At 39.9% G+C, this 22544-nt stretch overlaps 1 protein-coding gene across 2 annotated transcripts in view; it reads left to right on the top strand.

The window, feature by feature from the left end:
• Positions 1-3295: 3295 nt before the first annotated feature.
• Positions 3296-22544, top strand: part of ZC3H12C (zinc finger CCCH-type containing 12C) — a 72880-nt gene continuing 53631 nt past the window's right edge. The window contains exon 1 of one of the 2 annotated variants that reach the window (XM_027563808.1): positions 3296-3781. In XM_027563808.1, coding sequence (XP_027419609.1) covers positions 3758-3781 — 24 coding nt within the window. In that variant the 5' untranslated portion in view covers positions 3296-3757. Of the gene's footprint in view, positions 3782-21363; positions 21616-22544 lie in introns of those variants that run through there. The other variant, XM_027563811.1, reaches the window with a different exon arrangement.

The following is a 22544-nucleotide window of genomic DNA, read 5'->3' as shown; positions in this document are numbered from 1 at the left end:
TGCTTTTAATTGATGAGACTGTCCCAAGTCTTTGCCTATTATGGATCCATAGCCTCTCAAATTCTTTAATTATATGCAATTCAAACTCACAATTCAAGGTCCAGGCTGCTTTTATAAAATACAAATGTGCAATCCAGCATTGATAATTAGCAAATGTGCCATATTTGCCTAATGCCTATTTTTGAAGTTTTAATATCAGACATTCAAAATTTGATCCTCAGTTTCACCATTTGCAAACTGAAAATTGTGGTCAGGTTTAATGATCTCTTAAGTTTTCTTTCATCAATCTGACATTCTCTGGAGCCATGAAATTTCTTTCCTTATATATCTTTTTTTCCTTTCAAGTAAATAGAACTTGGAGTAAAGAGAAGAGGAATTCCCTAAAGTTTATTTATCTCAGAGCCACAGAAGGATTGAAATATTCTTTGAACTCTGGTTTACGTAAGATGAACACCGTGGTTGGTTATTGTTATAATTGTGACCATATAAAACATTCATACTTATTCTCTCTCAGTAGCAAATAAAAGCCTCACTAACCCAACTTTTTGCGTTTTCTAGATAAAGCTATGAAACACTTCCCCAAGTATATCTCCACTATTACCACAAACGCATGCCTAAACCCAAACTCCTCTAAACATGTGCTCAAAACAGTAGTTCCTCTATCCCCAGACTTCCCTTTTTTCCAGTCAGAGATATTACAGGTTTCATATTCATACTCCTAAGTCATTTTCGACTTCTCCTTTTTCTTAGGTTAGTCTCCATTAAGTGTATCCAATCATTTACAAAGTCTCAGTGATTTTCGTCACAATGTCTCACTAACTGGTTCCTTCATTCCCTCCCTCATGATTTCTTCATTCCCCTCTGTTCTCCCATTCTGACCTTCAAACTTGTTTCCCTGCGTCAATCCTTCCCCTTTCCAAACCATCCAGTAACCAATACAATATTGATTTTACTAAATTAGAAATGTTCTCCATGTTACCTTCTGTTCAAAACCCTTCACAGATCCCTCTGTGTATAAAGGCAACATGAGCTCAAACTCTCTCTGTCTCTCTCCCCATCTCTCTCTCTCTCCCTCTCTCATTTGTAAATCTCTGTGTAATTTGGCCCTACTTTCCCTTTCCAGCTTTTTTTAATCCCTATTTTTCAGATTTCCCTGGCATTCTATTTTTGCTTACGCTGTTTCACTCATATGCCCTTCCTTATCCTCTCTGCTTATCAAAGTACTATCCATCTTCATTACCCAGTTTAAATCTCCCCCTTTTGAAACCCTATCTTTCATCCATTCCAGTCTAAAGTGATTTCTCTATTAGTCTTCTGAACTTTCATTGCCTTTATTACCCATGACACATATTTAAAACTTAAAAATTATTTTGTCTTCTTTTAACTTTCATGTTTTTATCTCCCAACTACATAGTAAGGTAACTAAGGCTGGTTACTGTATCATTCACATAATGAGTCCTGAACTGTAGAGTTAAACTGCCTGTGTTTTAATCTTTGTACTGTTATTTACTGACCTTAACCTTGGTCTCAGTTTTCTCATTTGTGAAATGGAAACAGTGATAGTTATTCCCTCATAGGGGTTTTGTGGGTGCTATGTGAAAGAATATATGCAAAGTGCTCAGAATAGTGCCTGGAACATAGTGAACATTCACTAAATGTCTATTTTAATACTTCTTGCTATCTCTCACCTCCAAAGTACCTAATATAGTACACAATCATGCTAAATCAATATTGAGTGGAATTCAGTTGAGTCAATTGAGGGAAGTAAGATAGACTATGTGGGTGGTATTATTGTGGAGTAGGGGAACTTCCTGGCATCACTAAAATCATGTCACAGATGCCATCACTTACTATTGTCAGCAAGCCAGCCTCTTTCTAAGTCCCTGCCACTCCCTAATACTGCTCAAGAGACTTCTGAGGGTTTGGCTCAGAGAGCATGGAATGCTTTCCCAAGCATCCCTCCCTCACTGCCAATTCAAACTGACCTGGCTGCAGAGAGCAAGTTGCCAAACTTCCTAAGGCGGTACTAAAAATGTAGACCACAGAATTCACATATGCCCCCAAAGAGGCCTGCTGGTCTACTATTTCAGTTACTAGGCCCCAAGACTTGGCCTACTGTAGCGGAAAGCAGACTCAGTGAGATGCTCGCCTTTCCTCTTGCAGTGTCATTGTGCCATGAACACCAGCCAGCAGATCACTCTCAGCTGGGACCCCCGTATCCTCCATAGCTAGAGTAACAGATGCTGGCCAAAGAGGTGGAGGCATCTGTACTGCTCACCTGAGCCATAAAAACAGGGTTTTTTTTTTTAAATACAGAAACTGGAAAGTGTGAACCCCACTAAGCATCACAGATATCACTACCATTAAGCAGCCCAATCAGATTCAGCAGAACCCAGGCTTAAAGCGAGTATGCCCCTACTGAAAACAATTCAGAGAAGCAAGAAATAATTTTGTTAAAAGGTGAATAGTGTGATCAAAAGTGTGATTCAAGGTCCCCTGAAACAAATATGTGCTTTCGATGAAGACGGACCTGGATCCCTCCTATGCAAGGAGGGTCAGTCTTCTGTAGGAAAAAGGGGATTATAACACCTAGCTCAGGTGGCTGTGGTGACACTTAAATGAGATAAGGCACTTAAAGCAGCTGCCTGGTCTGTGACCCCTGGGAGGGGCACAATTCAGGGAGACAATTCCCTCTCCCTCTGAAAGTACAGGCATCCTGCCCAAGGCTAGGAGTGAGGCGTTAGGAGACAATTCCACAGGCAGGTGAGTGAGACGATTTGAACATTGCTGAAACGCTGGCCTAGGTTGTGCTGGATGTTGGACATTCCGCAGAAGTAGAAAGGCCCGATGCGCTCAGCGCTATCACACTCGGAACTCCCACCTCGGTGCTGTCTCCTCCCAACCTCCGGAAAGAGATCTGGATTCAACCTGGCTTTCGCCTCCATTTTGACATGTTGCCACTTCAGCAGGGCCAGTTTCCTTACTGCAAGAAGTTCTTCCCCTGGGTGAAATCCCAACAGCTTCGTTTGTTTATTAATAAATTCCCTTATTGGTCTTGCTAATGCCGGGTGTGGTTTTTTTTCCCCCTCATTACGGAATACCGATAATAAGCAAACAAGCACGGGAAAAGGAAGACAGCGATTCCCTTGGCCGCCCAGGAATGATCTGTGTTATTGCTGGGTGGAGGAGGTGTAACCGAGCCGAGGGGCGCCTGCACGGCCCCGGCAGGGGGGAGCGGGGCGGGGAGGTCGGGACCCCCGGGCTGGGCGCGAGGCGAGGCGGCGCGGGAACCTCGGGCGGCCGCAGTGGCCCGGTCGAGCCCGACAGGTTCCAGCAGCTCCCCTCACCCCTCTCCACGCCTCCCGGGTTTTCCCCTGGGCTTGGGGTTTCCTGTTTCAGTTCTCGGTGATCTCCAGCAGCAGGTGCTGGTTTGCCAAGCTCGGCTCCCGACGAAGCGAAGGAGAAGGAAAAAGAGGAAAGGGGAGGAGGAAGCGGCGGCGCAGCGGCTGCGGCTGCGGCTGCGGGCGGGCGGGCGAGGAGCGAACCGGCCACGGGCAAGACTGGCTCGCCCTCCTCTCGGAGCGGCGGCGCGGGCGGCGGGCCGAGCCGGGGCCCCGGCGGGTGGCCGGCGGGCGGGCGGGCGGCAATGGGGGAGCCTCCCGCTCGCCCGGCGCCCTAGCGGCGGCCTGGGGCTGAAGGAGAGGCGGCCGCCCGCCAGCGGGTCCTGGGGCGGCCCCGGCTTCCCGGGCATGTGGTGATGGCCGATGAGGAGAGGCTGCAAGTAGGTTGAGCAACAGAGCTGGGCGCGCGCGTGGCGGGTGGGGTGCGCGTGGGGCCGGCCGGGGGAAGGGGCGCAGGGGCCGCGGGCGGGCGAGGCGCCGAGCCGGCAGGGCCGAGGTGGCTGCTGTCGCTGCGGGCCCCGCCGCGGCCGCGCGCCTCTCCCTCGCCGGGTCGGCCCTGCCGGGTAGCGGCCCCCAGGTTTGTCCCTCGGGAATGGGGCGGAGGGGCGGACCGCGCCGACCGTGGCCCTCCTGGGGGAGCCGGGCGGCGGGAGGGCTGCGGGCCGGGAGGCCGCGCCCGAGCGTTGGGCGGAGGGGCCGGGACCCGGGGCGGCCGCGCCGGCTCAGCTCCAGGCCCAGGGAGGCCCTGGTCCCGGGAGGTCGAGTCCCTGCGCCCCGGCCGTTCCCGGGGCTCGGACGGGGTCGAGGGGAAAGCCCGGCGCATCCTCCCCCCGTGGGTAGAGCCGGCCCCACCGGGGATGTCGGGCGAGATGAGGCCGGTCTGCCCGACCCCCGAGGCCTAGGGCTCTGGTCCACTCCCAGCCGAATATGGAAGCGGGCCCGGGCGTCCCGGATGGACAGGGACCCACAGCCCGTCTCCTGGAGCTCGGACCCGGAGCGCCCGTGGGGTGAGGCGGCATCCGACCGCTCAGATCCAGCCCCAGCCATTCGATTTTTATTATCCGTCGGTCCAGCCAAACTGCCGCCCCCAGGCGGGCCGTGGCGAAATCCCCTCTGTCCTCCCATCCCGCCTGCACCCCTAACCCCTCAATCTCCAGACGAATTCTCATTTTCGCCCTGCGCTCATTCAGCTGGACCGGTTCCCACGTTAAACTCCCGACAAAGAGGTGTTAAAGATGTAACTCGGAGAAATGAATCCTGCTTTTCTTCCCTTAACTGCCTCGTCCTTACCCCCTTGAGGTCCTTAAAAACAGCCTAAAGCTTCCAAGGACTGATTACTCTAACTGGGTATCTTGCCGTTTGGGTAACGGTTAACAATTCTGGTTTGTGATAGATACAGGGATGAAATACTAATCCAGATTTAGGGAAAGTTTTCCTATTGGTTGCAAGATTGTGTTGGAATATCCCCATGCCCATGATACGCTTATTGATTCAGGTTTATTTAATTTAATTTTTTAAAAATCATCTTAGAATAGTTGCAGAGATACTTGGGCCTCGGTATATTTAGAAATTTGAGAAAGTTCATCAGTTCTCTTATTTCCTCATTTAGTTTTTCTAATGCATATTGTAAACGGAAAACAGTGAAAAGACTCATATAAGTTTTGGATTTTATTAAAATCACAAGGAATATAATGTGTTATATATTTTTTAAAGTCAATATATTTAGGGTATGAGGGTATGACTTTCATTTACTTAATCACATATTCAATATTAGTAGCGGTTTCTCAATTTTGGTGTTATCTGTTATTTGAATATAAGTATAGCTTCACCAAGTATTTGTAAAATTGTCTTTCTGTTGATAACCCCAGGAAGATTATTTCAGACTTGCCTCTCTGTTCACCTGTTTTCCAGTTTGGCATTCTGATTTTAAATTACCTTAATCTGTCTACTTGAAGGTACCCTACAAATCAGAATGGACTAGTAACTGACTATGTATCTATAATTTCAAATGTTTGAGTATTTTATTTAGTTTAAAAATTCATTTTACTTTCAAAGTAAGTTACATTTCTACCTCCAGCATCACACAAATACTTAAACACTACATGTAAAGTAAAATGAACTTTTAAACAAAACAACAAAAAAGAGGCCACTTTTTTTAACCTGCTTTTAAAAATGAAAGTCTAATGAAATTAGTTTATTATAATGGAAAATATTAAAAGATAGGAAACAGAAACTTGGAGTGTTTGTATGCTGATGGAAGTTTTTATTAGTCATTTCCTTTTACTACATTTTTGTTTTAATTACTGGACTAATAAAAGTATCCTATTTTATGTTACTGGCTTCTCTGAAGTTATGTTTTCATGGATTATATCTGCCAAATTGGACCCCAGGTGTTCAGTGGATATCACAACTGAGCAACTGTATTTTGGATCTGATGGCATAAAGATAATTTTCAGGTCTGTGATGAGATAGCAGTTCTCTAACTTTGCTTTGGTTTTTATAGCTAACATAATAATAGCTATTGAGGAGTTGGACATGACTGGGTGACTGAACAACAATTATGCACAGATATGCCAATGTCATGCTTATCCTTTGTTTTTATTATTTTCATTCTGCAGATGAGGAAACTGAGACTGAAAGTTTAAGTAACTTGCCCAGCCTAGTAAATTGCAGAAGGGAGTTTGAACCCCTGAGTCTGACTTTGAAAGTCATCCCTTAACTACCGGGCAGCTCTGCCTTCCTGTGATACTGTTTTTTAGTTTGTCCTTTAAACTGTGTGTTATTGTGTGTTTGTATGTTGATAAATATAGTTTGAAAATGTAAAGATGTATGATAATTCTTATGCCCAGTGAACTAGCATCAAGTAAAACCCATAAGCAGATGTCTGAACATTCAAAGCATTCTGCCTTTAAGATAAATTATCAAATCTCTAAAGGTGGATAGGGAATAAAAATCCCAAGATCTTCCTGCTTGCCTGGAATATTCTTCCTCTAGTCCCTCTCACCTTTTGCCTGGTTCACAGCGCATTACTCAGGCCTCAGCTTAGATCTCACTTGGTTTACACCATTGTAGGTTAAGATTGATAATAGTAGGTGACACTGTGCCAAGCACTGTTTTAAGTGCTGTACATACATTAATGCATCTAATACTTACTGCACTCCTATGAAGAAGTATTTCAGTACTTTTTTTTTTTTCTTTTCTGATGAGGAAACCAAACTAACTTGTGTTTAAATAACTTACTAGAGGTCTCACAGTTAATAATGACAGAGCAAGTGTTCCAACCAGTTGGATTATTTGGTTCAAGTTGGCTGAGAACCAAATATTAAGGTCTCTTTAACTTAATACATGTTAATAAATATATCTATCATTGTGAGATTTAAACTACATAATGGCATCATCTCAGAGGTTTGGTTCTAAAAAGGTGTATCTTTTTCTTGTATAATTGGAATTAACACTGTTTATAGAGCTTGGTGCTCCATTTTTCCATCCCCATTTAACATGCACTAAGGATTTTCTCATGAGCGTAAAAATAGTTCAAACATTTTCTTCCCAAGAACCTATTTTATGTAATCATTCTCCTATTTCAGTATTTGTTACTCCCTAATATTTTAATGGCTTCCCAGGTAGCACAGTGGTAAGGAATCCACATGCCAGTCCAGGAGACACAAGAGACTCAGGTTCAAGCCCTGGTTTGGGACGATTCCCTGGAGCAGGAAATGGCAACCCACTCTGGTATTCTTGCCTGGAAAATTCCATGGACAGAGGAGCCTGGCAGGCTACAATTCATAGGGTTGCAAAGAGTCGGACACTACTGAGCAACTGAGCACACACAATATTTTAATATCATATTGAGTTGAATATCATAGTAAAATTTTTTCTACATCTGTGTTCTTAGGATGAATTTGTAGAAGTAATGATCAAAGAGAATAAACTTTAAGGTCTTTGATGATGAAAAAGTTTTCCAGGAAAGCTGATTGATATGTACACTCATTAGCAAAGAGAGAGCTGATTGCATTCCATGTATGAATGCACTATTAACTTAAAAATTTGGCAGTTTGCTAGAAGAGCGTTAGCACAATTTTAAGCTGGTTTTTGTTCTACTTATATTTTAAGATATTAAAGTAGAGCAGGTTGATTAAGGAAAAAAGCAGAGAAAAGTAAAACCACCTGAAATTTTATCCATAAATAGCTTCTGCAAATATTTTGATAAACACTCTCCTATTTTTTGTATTGCTGTATTTACATGTTACAGAATTTTTACTTGGGTTTTAAATTGAAAACACAAGTGCGGGGAGCGAGCTCCGCCTCTGGCAAAGGTCATGAGGAAGGAGGCTTGGCACACGCAAAGGCGGGATCAAGCCTCAGGAGTCTCCCTGGAAATTCTCGAGCAATCTACCCCCAAAACCAGAGTCTGCCTACTTTCTGCTTTGTGCTTTCACCTACACCTCTGACTTTACGGGGGGCTGTCCCCCACGACCTCTCTGAAAAAAGAGTTAGCTTACAGCTCCAGTTAATAATTCCTGGGTGTGACAGTGTTTAACCTACAAACTCCTTTGGAAATCCTCTAGCCTGCCTGAATAGGTTTTTCCGGCCACATGTGATTGTTCAGAGCCTCCCAACTGTGAGAGGCAGGAGATGTTCTAAACTGTCTAAACACAGATTCTTTTGAGTAGTTAAAAGATTGATTAGAAATTGTATTGGTGAAGGGATTTTCACTTGTTGAGCCAATGTTTGCTGCTAAGTTTCCATATCCCTTACCTGCTGTGTCCCTGGCAGTGTATTGATTAATATAGTTGGTGTAAGTAGTAGCTTTAATGTTTGTAACCTGGGACCCTTGAATTAATTCTTTTTCTTGTTATAGCCCACCACACCTTTGCTCTGTAGGAATGCAACTTTATCTAATGCTTTTTGGAGGCTGGCGCCTGACTTTAGAATAATCACCTTTAGAGAAAAAGGCCTCCGGGCCAGAAGATGATGCAAATCACCTAAACTTTTGCATATGATAAGTTTGCAGGAAGAAAGCCTGGCTTACTGCATGACTCTACCCCTTCCCCCATTATCCTCTATGCATAACTTAAGGTATAAAAACTACTTTGGAAAATAAAGTGTGGGCCTTGTTCACCGAAACTTGGTCTCACCATGTCGTTCTTTCTCTTACCTTCTGGCTGAATTATTCAGCCTCTTTTCTCCACTGAATTTCCTCACTGAGCTATCCTTATTTCAGCCTCTTTTCTTCACTGAATTTTCCTACTGAGCTATCCTCATTCTATTACTCTTTATATCCTTAATTAACATTTAATTAAGCAATTGTTTCCTGATCTTCGCCTACGCCGTCTCTCCTTCGAATACCCTGGTTCAGCCGGGGCTAGTCCCCGGCACACAAGCATTTTCTAATCCCCCATCTTTAGGTGAAATGATTTATTTATTCTCCTGTGTTTTCAAAATTCTGTGAATCCGTCTATCGCACTTGCATAGTTGGTGATAGTTAGCTATTTCATTTTTATTCCTTTTTTGCTTTCTGTGCCTGTTATTTCCATCTATAAAACAACAGAAAAATACTAGCTCAAACCTAAATCTGTCATCAGGATGAACAGTCATACAAAATGTTTATAGCTGTACCCTATACTTTGTCTAGGATCTTCTTTATCTTATTTGGAGTCTTTAGGCTCCTCAAGGGCCAGGACTCTGGGCTGTTGTTTTATCCCAAGTCTTCTACTCACCTCATAGATACTTCATGAATGTTAAAGGCCACAGAGTATGCTCTTTAAATGGATCTGCTGAGATGTGGTAGGATGAACAAAAGCCAGGAAATGGTTAAGAGATGATCGTAATAATCAGTGCAGAGCAAATAACACAATTGGTATACCCAACATTTTAAAATTAACTTAAAATGTATAATGTCATTTCTTGAGTGGCCGTATACATTTGCCCTATAAAAATATAATGAGCCTTATCTACCCCACTTAGCTGGGAAAGGTTATTATAAAAGTGAATTTCTAAAAGTTAGTCTTAAGATCTTCCAAGAGCAAAATGTTTTAACTTTTAAATAGAAAAATTTATACCCATAAATTATATTTTTCTGCCTTCAAGTCATATAGCCTTTAAGTTTACTTACTGTAAAACATAATAATAGCCAATATTTATTGGGCACTAATTTATGGCAGGTACAGTATTAAGCACTTTACTTCTATTATCTAATTTAGTTTTACATCAACTGTATAAAGTTTATACTGTTGTTTTGCCTATCTTCCAGGTGATGGAATAGAAGTTATCAAGATTTCTGATTTATCCTAACTAAACAGCAATGCTTGTTTAGCTTTATTATTATTATTATTAATGATGATCAGGACAGCAGAATTCAATGATTTCTGTTGATTTATAGCAGTGATTTTTGGTCTTCTTTCCTTGTTGACGTTGTCACTTCCTCTAATTTGAAGCAGATAACTGCTATGGACTGTGAAGCTGAATGACAACAGCTAATATTATGGCTAAAATAAAAGTATTTTAGGTAACAATTAAAGGCCTGTAGGACTCTCAGACTGCCTAGGTTGGCAAACTGAGAGACTTTACTTTGAAAGAGAGCAGTTGGACCCCTGATGGTAGCTAGTGCGTGCATGCTAACTGGCCTCAGCCGAATTCAACTCTGAAACCCTATAGACTGTAGCCCGCCAGGCTCCTCTGTCCATGGGATTCTCCAGGCAAGAATACTGGAGTGGGTGGCCATGCCCTCTTCCAGGGGATCTTCCCCACCCAGGGTCAAACCCACTGTCTTCCTCCGGCTCCTGCATTGCAGGCAGATTCTTTACCGCTGAGCCACTGGGGAAGCCAACATCAGCTAGACCTGGGTTTAAATCCCAGCTCTGTCCTTTACTGGCTGTGACCCTAGACAGAACTCAGTTTCTCTTTGATTTCTTGTTCAGTACTTTGCAAGTTGTTTTTACTAATTCAAGCTAATGAGTGTAAAAGTGTCCAGAACATAGAAGACACTTAATGTTATTATAAAATGATATAGCAGTATTCACTGAATTGATTAGACAGATTTTGTTTTGTTTTTCTGTCTACTTATTCACTGACTCTTGTGTTCTGAGTAATTGAGATTACCAGATTAAAAAATATTTGTAAAATCAAATTTACTGCTTTTAATATGTCAGTTTACATTTTGGATTTTTCAAAGTGGAAGTCGCTCAGTCATGTCCAACTCTTTGGGACCCTGGAATTCTCTAGGCCAGAATACAGGACTGGGTAGCCTTTCCCTTCTCCAAGGGAGCTTCCTAACCCAGGGATCGAAGCCAGGTCTCCCGCATTGCAGGCAGATTCTTTACCAACTGAGCCACAGGGGAAATGCAAGAATACTAGAGTGGGTAACCTATCCTTTCTCCAGGGGATCTTCCCGACCCAGGAATTGAACTGGGATCGCCTGCATTGCAGGCAGATTCTTTACCAACTGAGCTCTTCGGGAAGCCCTACATTTTTCAAAGGACTCTCAAATTTGTTACCTCCTGTCTTTTAGGGTGAAGCTAAAATTAGTTTCTGTTCTTTGTTCTTAGTCATCTCTACTCATTTCCTATTCAAAATTATGTGGGCTTAATTTTATCCTTATTCTGTAACTTTGGTCATTTTTAAATCTTGGCTTTTACTTTATAATTTATTGTTTTGTATACTTACAGGGAACAGGTTTCCCATGTAATTAAAGCTGCCTCCCCACTGTTGACTTAAATGTTTTTTATCTTTAAGTCATCATGTTCTTTGAATTGCTCCCACTGAGTTGGCAATTTTATGCATTAGATACTTCTTGGAATTTTGCTGTCATTTTAAATGATTAGTATAGATCTAAAATGCTGGAAATGTTTAATAAATTGTTTTGATAAAGTAGGTATTTCTATTTTTGCTAAGATAGAAAAGTGCCTTAAGTAACATAAAAATTTTAAGTCATAAAGTGTGTTAAAATTAGCAGTATCATGCATAGGAAAAAAAATGGTTTCAAATAGAGATGTTTTCTAAAGGCATATCTATCATTTTATCTTTTAAAACTAAATTTTGAGTTAAAGTTAAGTATTTTTTTTCTTTTTTTTTTTTCTTGCAAGATATTTGCTTTACAATATTGTGCTGGTTTTTGCCATACATCAACAGGAATCAACCACAGGTATATATATATTCCCTCCTTCCCGTCTCCCACCCCTCTCACCCTCTAGTTGTCACAGAGCACTGGGTTGAGCTCCCTGAGTCAGATAGCAACTTCTCACTTGAGTTAAATATTTTAACACATTTATTTTATCACGTTTTTAAAATAGAGAAAAAGTTAAAAAAAAAAAAAAAAGATACATAATTCTCCCCTAGAGATAACTTAAAGTTTTGGTAATTTTTTTTTTTAATTCTCCTACTAACTATAAACACATCCTTTAAAAAATTTGTATGCATAGGTAGTTTTGTTCCTTACTGTTCATTCAATATACTATGTTTTCCTATATCATTAAATATCCTTTTAAAGATCATTTTTGTATGTGAATATTGTGATTATTATTTTGAATGCCAAGTGGCATTCAGCATGTTCAAGTATGACTATAATTTAATCAAGCTTATATTGCTAAGTATTTAAAGTATGACTATTTTTTATTGTTATAATGAACAATGATAAATGTCCATGTATGTAGATCTTTGTACACACTTATGAATGTATTTTATACAGAATCCTAGATGTGATCATGCAAATTGCCCTCTGGAAAATTTGCACCAATTTATATTCTTTTTAGAAATCCATGTGTGTTGCTCTCAGTACCCATCACTCTTTCCCTGTACAACCTGTCTTTGTTAATTTGATAGATAGGAGTGACATAATAGTGTTAAGAAAGATTTTTCAGTAGAGTCAGAAAGATTGAATTTGAATTCCTGTTCTAACATTTGTATTCTTGGGCAAATTTCTTATATTTTCCTAAGCCTCAGTTTTTTGTGTGAAATTGTGATGATAGTACCTATATATAATATCATGGTTGTGGATATTAACCAATAATGTATAAGCCCCTGAGAGATGTTAGCAATCATTATTATGAATGAGATTTTGCCTTACTATATTTTATACTTGATATGCTTATATATTATACCTTGTAGTGTGTGGTATAAAGGAAAGTTATTCAATTTTAAATAACCTAGTTACCCTGTGCTCAGTCATGTCCGACTCTGTGACCCCATGGACTGTAGCCTGCAAGGCTCCTCTGTTCATGGGATTTTCCAGGCAAGAATAGTGGAGTGTGTTGCCATTTCCTTCTCTGGGAGATCTGCCTGACTCAGGGATCAAACCTGCATCTCCTGCATTGGCAGGTGGATTCTTTACTACCCAGCCACCTGGGAATCCCCTACTGAACTTTTATGTACTGTTAGTTATATTGTAGGACTTACTTCTAGTACGTTTTCAGTTGAGTCTCTTGATTGTCAGGATCTTAGTGACTCGAAAATAATACCAATTTTTAAAAAACTTCAGCTTTTTTTCTTGTCTTGTTGCATTGGTTGAAATCGTAGAACAGTATTGATTAATAATAGGTATTTGAGCTTATTTCTGATTTTAATGAGTCTTTTTCTGTTATTTCATATTTTAAATGCCAATGGCTGTTGTTTCCTGACATAGGTATCCCCTGCTTACATACATATATTCCTGTAAATACCTATAAAAGTTAAACATAAGAAGCTTGAAAATAGATTTATATATTATGGGAAGATTCCCTTAAATTACTAAATTCCTAAGTATCTTTTAGGCACATCTTCAAAATGCATTTTCAGCATTTGACTCATGTTATTTTCTTTTTCAGTTAAGCATGCAGTCAGTCATTTTAAATAAGGCTTAAATGTCAGTAAGGCTGACTTTTACTGCTCTCAGTCCACTAAACGATTCCATCCTTATCTCAGACTTTGAGACCCACTCTACTTTTCACCACTGTCCACTGCTACATGATATTTATAAAATATGACTTAAAGTAAATGAAGCAGATTCGTCTCTTGGAATAAAACCCTTTCTTCAAATAAAGTCTTAGAGTCAGAGTCCCAGTGCCCTCATTACTCAGGCTCTGAGGCAGTTTGCAGAACACTTTAAAATCGACTGCCCCTCAAAAAAGATTCAGATAATTTACAGATCACAGAAATGACACTGCTACTGAAACCGAAGTATTCAGAGGACAGCAGGAAATCAACCTTGTGATATAATAACGTTTATATTAAATAATTTTGTATCAAGGTCCTAATTTAGCTTGATTTCAAAAATAAGTATAGCAACATATACTATATTAAAATATGGTATTCACAAATCTAGCTAGTATCTAGTGTCATTGTTAAATTACTAAAATTTGGATCCTGAACACTCTTCTTTTTTCTACAGTTTTCCATCCATCCAATACTATATTTTTAAATACCATCTACATGCCGCTGCTGCTGCTGCTAACTCACTTCAGTCGTGTCTGACTTTGTGTGACCCCATGGACTGCAGCCCACCAGGCTTCTCCGTCCATGGGATTTTCCAGGCAAGAGTACTGGAGTGGGTCGCCATTGCCTTCTCCATCTACATGCTAATGACTACCAAATATTTATCTCCAATCCCGACTTCTCTCTGTTACCCAGCTATCTTGGGACAGCTCTACTTGGATAGCAATTAGTATCTGAAACAAAATTATCTAAAACAGAATTTTTGTCCTTCCAAATCTGTCTCTTTCCAAGTCTTTCCCACTTTTGTAAGAGTTAATACCGACTTCTCAGCTGCTCAAACCAAAAATCTCAAGGTTCTTTGTTCTTCATGTCTCTTTCATCTTCCACATCCATCCAAAACAGGTCTTTAATCATTACTTATGATTAAATTAATTGAATTAACAATGTTCAATATTAGAAAAATCTATTATAGAATAAAATCTACTGGCTAATGTGTATTATTATAATTTGAATATACTATATAACTTATCTTTCTTACATTTAGGACTTTTGGATAAAGTATAAGTAAGATTATACATATATTTGGTTAGTTTTGTCCATCTTTGTTAGGTTTGTCAACATAATTATGCTATTCTCATAAACCGGTTGGGATGTTTTTCATGTTCTTAGGTGCCCTAGAAAATCTCAGTAACAGGAGTTTGCTAGATACCCACAGAACCTATAGGTTTAGTATTCTTTGTGAGAAATGGAATGGAGGGTATAAATCTTAAAGTTTTTATTTCTTCCATGATTATTCACATTTAAAAGCCTTTTATTCCTTTGTCTGCCTTTATTTTTGGTTTGTTTGATCACTTTGACCTTTGTAATTTAAATGTTTAATTGCTTTCTTTTTTTTAGAATACATTTACACCATTAATTTTTCCATTGAGTATCTGTTTGACCACATCACAGGTTATAATCCTGTTGTCATCCATTTTTAATGTCCAGAATTTTATTTTTCTTTAACCACCAGGTTATCTGGAAGAGAGATTTAATGTATATGAAACCATTTACCTCAGATTGGGACTTGAACCCATATGCCAGGACTTGAACCTAGCAAAACCCAGTTTGGGACCTGAAGCCAGCCAAAATCCTGCCTGGGACTCTAACCCATGTGGCTAGGACTCAAACCCAGCCAAAGTCCACACTCTCCCACCTGAGATCTCAGACCTGGTTTTAGGACCTAATGAAGCTCAGTTTCTTGATGTCTCATTGCAAAAAGAATTCAGTGAGAGACAAAGTAACAGATAAGAGAAGTGGCTTTATTCAGAGAGAAACACATTCCACAGAGTGTGGACCTTCACAGAGGGCGAGTGCAACTTTGAAGTGTGGTGTGGTTTGCTTTATGGGCTGGGTAATTTCATAGGCTAACGAGTGGGAGGATTATGACAACCATTTTGGGGAAGGGGCTGAGATTTCCAGGATTGGGCTGTTGCCCATGTTTTGGTTTTTGATGGTTGGCCTTGGAACTGTGTGGCGCCTCTGGGTATATTATTTAGCTTGCTGATGTGTTACAATGAGTGTGTACTGAGGATTAAGGTCTAGTCAAGTTGACTTGTCTGCCACCTTGATCCACTTGATTCTAATCAGCTCATGTTGTGTCCTCGGGCTATGTCATTCTTTTAAAGGTTGTGCCCTGCCACCCTCCCTTCTGTTTCATATAGCTACTGAGTTTTTATGGTTTTTATCATTTAAGGCCTATGGATAAACTAAGTAAATCTAATGCTTTGGATTGTCAGGGCTTTGTGTCATCATTGTGTAAGGATAGGATGGTGTAACTTTCAAAATAAGCTAAGTTCCCAGTTTATTTTAAAAATATTTGTGTTCTATAAACGGGGCATATCTGCCTGCAAATCTCTGCACCTCTTGATCCTCATGTGCTCCCTTCTGTGTGTGTGCTAGGATTTCCTGAGGTTGGAGGTTGAACCAGCAGCTCTGTTTTTCTATGCTCTTTCCTAGTTTAAAGTATTTCAGGGCGTACCTTCCAGGTACTCCCCACTCTTACCCCCCAAATTGTAAAGCTTTGGAAATAAAAACTAGTTCCTTCCTGACCGGTTTCTGGATGGGATGAATATATTGGCCAAGAGAAACTGCAGAATTATAGAAAGTACTCCACATTCTTTAAAATGGACGGTGGAGACCATTCTAGTTATCCCTATAAGTAAGAAAAACAAAATGCCTTAAATTGCTGCCCTTTTATTTCCCATTCACTTCTTTATTTTTCAGTGTTCTTTCAGGCCTTTTGATTACATTAAAGAGACCTCTTTAGAGGTCCTAAGGTCTTTAATCTCTCCCTTTGAATAAGAATGTCTGCAGGGAATCAGAGGCTTCTAATGTTTGAAGTCAATCCTGATCCACAAATTAAAAAGATTTTCTGTACTAAGAGAGTAGGTTCAGAATATAGTTACTATAAATGTGATTCTGAAAAAAAAAAACATCAGGAATTGGCTTATAAGAAAAAAAAACTTCACAAAATTAATTTTGTGAATTTGGTTGATGTAGAAAATTTTACTACTGGCCTAGGTGGCTGGGAAGCACATGCCAGGTTGGCAGCTGCAACTTAGCTTCTAGACCATCGCATGCTGGGATAGCACCTGAGTGACGATCTGGCAGGTAGAGAAAGCACTTTGGAATTCCTTAGTGACAGCCAGAAAGCAGAATGTGAATTTGGCAAGAGCTCTGCCAGGTGCTGAGTCTTGGGCCTAAGCATTCCTCAAAATAACATGTAGATCATAAATGTTTATTCCCCACATTGATAGCAAATGAGTACTTAAGTTTTATGTGCATTTTAATAGGCTGAGTACTTATTTGATGATAAGCACCTAGTATAAGCTAATTCAGTTCAACATGGATTTATATTTTATCAAAATCCTGAAATAATTTCCTGTCAATGTGTACTTAGCCTCTTCTGCAATTTTTTGTGTTAGCTCTTAAAAAATAGTCAGAATTAGAAGATAAAATAATCAGTTATTTATTTTAGAAATACTAGGTCTAGGGACTTCCCTGGCAGTCCAGTGGTTAAGAATCTGTACTTCCACTATAGCGGGTATGGGTTTGATTCCTGGTCTGGGAACTAAGATCTTGCATGGTGTGTAGCATGGCCAAAAAAAAGAAAAAGTACTGAATCTAGAGACTGATAGTTTAATTGCTAAATCTTTGCTTCCTAATAAGGTAGCCTTTTGCTTACCAAACCCAATGGCTTAAGAATCTCTTCCAAGAGTGAGAACTGTGGTGAACGCGTTCTATGCTCCCTGCATCCCCTTCTCCCCAAGCATGTGTGTGTGCTCGCACACACAACGCACACAACACACTCAGGCACAGAGGAGGAAAGGTGAACCGACAAGGAAGAAGGTCCAGAGACTGCTAAGTTTTTATATTTAACAATCTTTCATCAGTCTTTTCAAATAGTCGCTTTGTTTAACAGGCTGTCCGTAGAGTATCCATTGTACCCCTTCCTCAAGAATCTTTCACACTTAGATGCTTAATAATTTCTCTAATCATATAAGCATCACATTACCCTCACTGATCTTTCTTTTCAAGTTTTGATTTTTTGTGGGGAGACTGGCTGGAGGAGCTAGGACAGGAGTATTTAGACTGCCAAATGGCAGCATTAAGTCTCTAGGTATCTTGAAGGCTGAAAAAGAAGATTGAAGATGCATTAAAAAGAGGAGGCAGAAGAGCAACTAGAGCGCACCTCCTGCCCCTGAACACTGGCAGTGCCCTGGCGGCGCCCGTCCTCACCTTGCACTCTTCTTTCCCAGTCGGTCCTGGCCCTCTGGGGCTTGTGGAGGCTGGGAAAGGACTGCAGGGTTGAGAATGGTAGTCTGGTTAATTTTGACCGAGAATTACAGGGTAAAGGAGAGCCAAGGTTTGCCTCATTGAACCACCTCTGTTTTCTCGTATGTGTGTATGTGCTCAGTTGCTCAGTCATGTCCAACTCTTTGCACTCCCATAGCCCGTCAGGCTCCTCTGTCCGTGGGATTTTCATGCAAGAACACTGGAGTGAGTTGCCATTTCCTCCTCCAGGGGACTTCCCAACCCAGGGATTGAACCTGCGTCAGTTGTATCTCCCATATTGGTAAGCAGATTCTTTACCACTAATACTACCTGTTTTCCCAATTCACTGCTATTCCTTCTTTTTTTCCCTCTTAAGTTATTATCCTTTTATTTATTACTAGTCTTTAATTCATACATAAGTGGGCGTGCCTTTTTTCTCTCCTGCCCCATTGAATCCATTCTCCTGGTTTAAAGTTCTTAAACAAACAAAAAAAACTTATATCTCTCTCCCCACCAAAATATCTTTCTATATCTTACTCTTTTTCCTGCCAAACTTTTTAAAACAATAAGATGCTGTCATCTCTTCTTCAGATCACACTTACTCCTTAACTGGGAGTTTTTAGCCTGTGTTCTGTGGTTCCCTGAAGCGTCCATTGATAGAAATTGGGCATTCTCTGATTTGAATGGGGAAAAAATTAGTATTTATATTTATATCCTCTAATTGAAATTTACTGTTTCTCTCAATTATTAATGTAAGCAACAAGTCCAATTTTAGTAACAGCAAAAGTTTCCCTATTGTATTACAGTTGAAATAAATATTCTTAACTGTCACTTTTAACTACTTTTGAATCATGAGAGTTATTAGATCTGCTACATCTTGTTATTTTAATGTATTAATAAAAGGCATATATTTTACTGTATCACATTTTTACATATTTTGATGACTATTTTAATATAATTGATTTTTTGTAATGCAGTCTGTTTTTATTTTACCCATTTAAAAACATTACTTTGAAAAGTGGTATATAGTCTTCATTAGACTGAGAAAGGATCTATGATGTAAAAACTTGGTTAGGAGCAGCTGCCTCTTAACCCCATCTGTCTTCATATCTCCAAAACAGCTCCCTCAGTGCCACTCATCACCTTTACCCGATGTCCTCAGTCATTCTGCAGTGTATTTGTATCATTTGATGCCATCAATTATTTTTTGTTACTCTCTCCTGTTTCGTCTTTAATATCAAATCCTTACTGGACCCATTGGCTCATCTTAGAAAATATCTCATAATACCTTCCTAACTTATCTGCTTTGAGTTTCTTGCCCCTCAAAACTAATTAGAGCTGAAATTACCATCCTAAAATGTAGTTAGAAACACATCATTCACATTCTCAGAAACTTTCAGTGGTTCCCCATTCTTTCTGTTTTTATTTCAAGTTTTATTTTATATTAGTGTATAGTTGATTTAATTACCTTTCTAAAATGTGGGTAGAACTACACCATTCCCTTTTTCAAAAACCTTCAGTAATTTCCAGGTAACAAAATTGAGACATTAGTATGGCATTCAAGACTTTGCATGGACTATCTACATCTTGACTTTCTAGCCTCTTCTACAGCAGAATTAAGCTCACATTTATTCTGTATATTTTCTCACCTTTCATGTCTCTGGGCCTTTGATCCTGTTTTCTCTAGGGAAAAGTCATTCTTTCCATTCCTTACTCCAGTCCACATCTTGCCCTACCACAGACACATACACAATAGTATATACAGGAATGTGTGTCGTCATTGTCATTCTCTTCTTAGCTTATACATCCACCTCTCACAACTTTCTCAAATCTGAGCAAATGTCTTTGTCTCTTGCATTCCATGATTTCAGGCTTCCTTGGTGCTTCAGTGGTAAAGAATCCTCCTGCCAGTGCAGGAGACACAGGTTCAATCCCTGGGTCGGGAAGAGACCCTGGAGAAGGAAATGGCAACCCACTCCACTGTTCTTGCCTGGAAAATCCCGTGGACAGAGGAGCCTGGTGAGCTTCAGTGTATGGGTCGCAAAAGAGTCGGACATGACTTAGCAACTAAACAACAACAACTCCATGATATATCACTATTACTAGCATTAATTTTGACATGCCCTATATTGTATAGGTATTCATCTGTTTGGTTTCTTTAGTATATTTATATTCCTTAGTGTAGCAGCTGTATTCGTGTTTATACCCTCTCTCATCTTCACTCAGTATCTCTCATAGTAGGCATTCAAATAAACAAACATTTCTTGAGTGAATACATGAATTCATTGAATACTGACTTAACCTGGTTGATTTAGTTTGATTAGGTGAGCATGGACCAGGCTGCTATTGTTCTGCCTTTCACCAGAGTATTATAAAAAGTATTAGTTGTGCACTTTTAAAAATGGAATTTGGTCACCTAGCTAACATCTGCAAAAATGCCATAAGAACTAAGTTACTTCATATCTAATGATAATACTATCAAAATAGAGTCCTAAGTCATAGGATTTTTTTCATAAAAGATTTGTTAAATAACAATTATTTAAGGGAGAAAATTATTATGGCTTTAATTTTTTATAGTAACTTACAGATCTTAAGAGAAAGCTAATTCTGAAGAGTATACTAATTTATTACTTTATTAAATGTTAATGAAATTATGAGAGAGGTGGAGGCAATGGCTGATCATTGTCTACAGCCATTTATTTTAAAATAAGTTTCCACAATCCACCATCTATATTGCTAAGCTGAAAGAAATGTTTTCTCATTTTCTGTAAGAAAACCTTTGTTTCCTTTCAGGTGCTTATTATACTTTCTTCTAATTTTACTTCCATTTTCTTCCATGTCCCTTCACTTCTACCCACCATCAAAATCAATGTATTTCTTGTAAATTACTGATTGCCATTCCTTTTTTAAAAACAAACAGGAAACAGACCTCTGTATTTCTGCCTTGTTTTCCCTCATCCCAGCCATTTTTTAAATGTTATTATTGATTTTTGGCTGCACTGGGTCTTTGTTGCTGCACATGGGCTTTCTCTAGTTGTGGCGAATGGGGGCTGCTCTCTAGTTGCAGTGAGTGAGCCTCTCATTGCAGTGGCTTCTCTTGTTGCAGAGCACGGGCTCTAGGTGTGTGGGCTTCAGTAGTTCTGGCACTTGGGTTTAGTTGCCCCAAGGCATGTGGAATCTTCCCAGACCAGGGATTGAACCCATGTTCCCTGCATTGGCAGGTGGATTCTTTACCACTGGGCTACCAGGGAGGTCTCCCAGCTGTGTTTATACTCATATTCCTTAGTAAGCTTTTTACCATTACCTTCTTTTTTTGGAATATTTTTTTCTTCCAGTTTTATCAAGATATAATTGCTGTAGCACTGTATACATTTAAGGTTTACAGCAGAGATTTGACTGACATACATTATGAGATGATTATTGTAATAAGTAAACATCTATCATCTCATATAGATACAAAATTAAAGAAATAGAAAAAGTATTCTTCCTTGTGATGAGAACTCTTAGGATTTACTCTAAACTTTTATATATAATGTACAGCAGTGTTATTTATATTTATCATGTACATTGCATCCCTGAGTGAAGTTGCTCAGTCGTGTCCGACCCTTTGCCACCCATGGACTATAGCCTACAAGGCTTCTCCATCCATCGGATTTTCCAGGCAAGGGTACTAGAGTGGGTTGCCATTTCCTTCTCCAGGAGATCTTTCCAACCCAGAGATTGAACCAGGGTCTCCCACATTGTAGGCAGATGCTTTAACGTCTGAGCCACCAAGGAAGATTGCATCCCTGGTACTTTTTAATCTTATAACTGGAAGTTTGTACCTTTTGACTGCTTTCCCCTATCCCTGCCCCTAGTAACCACAAATCTGATCTGTCTTTTTCTATTTTTTTGTTTGCTTTGAAGTATAATTGATCTACAACACAATGTTAGTTCCTGTTACACATCATTGTGATTTGGTATTTCTATACTTCTCAAAATAATCACCAAGGTAAGTCTAGTTATGATGTGTCACCATATGTATTCATATTTATTGATACCATTGTCTTCTGCTGCTAAGTCACTTCAGTCGTGTCCGACTCTGTGCAACCCCATAGACGGCAGCCCACCAGGCTCCCCCGTCCCTGGGATTCTCCAGGCAAGAGCACTGGAGTGGGTTGCTATTTCCTCCTCCAATTCATGAAAGGGAAAAGTGAAAGGGAAATCGCTCAGTCGTGTCCGACCCTCAGCAACCGCATGGACTGCAGCCTTCCAGGCTCCTCCATCCATGGGATTTTCCAAGCAACAGTCTGGAGTGGGGTGCCATTGCCTTCTAATTATCCTTATTAGCCAAAGTATTCCATGACACTTAAATCTTGAATTGCTTTTCTTCTAAAAAAAACTTTTTTCCAAAAAATTTTGGGCTTTTCAAACTAAGTGTTCTTCCCCTTTCCCTCTGAGAAACATTGTTCTAAATTATTTTATTAATTTAACAAAATTCATATTGTGAGATCATGAACAAAGGCAGAACTTTAGAATTATATTAATGAAGACATAAAATAATGAAAATCAGGGTTTCTATCATTTGTATTGAAGTTTCACTTTCAGGATAAACTTTTAAGATAAGAATTAATATTTACTATGTGCCAAGCACTTTTTTCCGATCCCTGGATCAGGAAGATCCCCTGGAGAAGGGCATGGCAACCCATTCCAGTTGTTGTCATTCTTGCCAGGAGAATCCCATGGACAGAAGAGCCTGGTAGAGCCATGCACACAGTTGGACATGACTGAAGTGACTTAGCACGCATGCACGCATGCACTATTATTATATATTTATTACAACTCTGTGCTCTTGGTGGTGTTTTTATCCCCATTTTATGGTTGAGGAAACTGAGACACGAAGCAATTGTGTCATTTGTCCAGGATATTTGGATACTTTCT

Source organism: Bos indicus x Bos taurus, chromosome 15 (assembly GCF_003369695.1).
Source record: "Bos indicus x Bos taurus breed Angus x Brahman F1 hybrid chromosome 15, Bos_hybrid_MaternalHap_v2.0, whole genome shotgun sequence".
Classification (NCBI taxonomy): Eukaryota; Metazoa; Chordata; class Mammalia; order Artiodactyla; family Bovidae; genus Bos; species Bos indicus x Bos taurus.
Note: the sequence above shows the minus strand (reverse complement) of the source record. Positions and strands in the feature narration are given on the sequence as shown.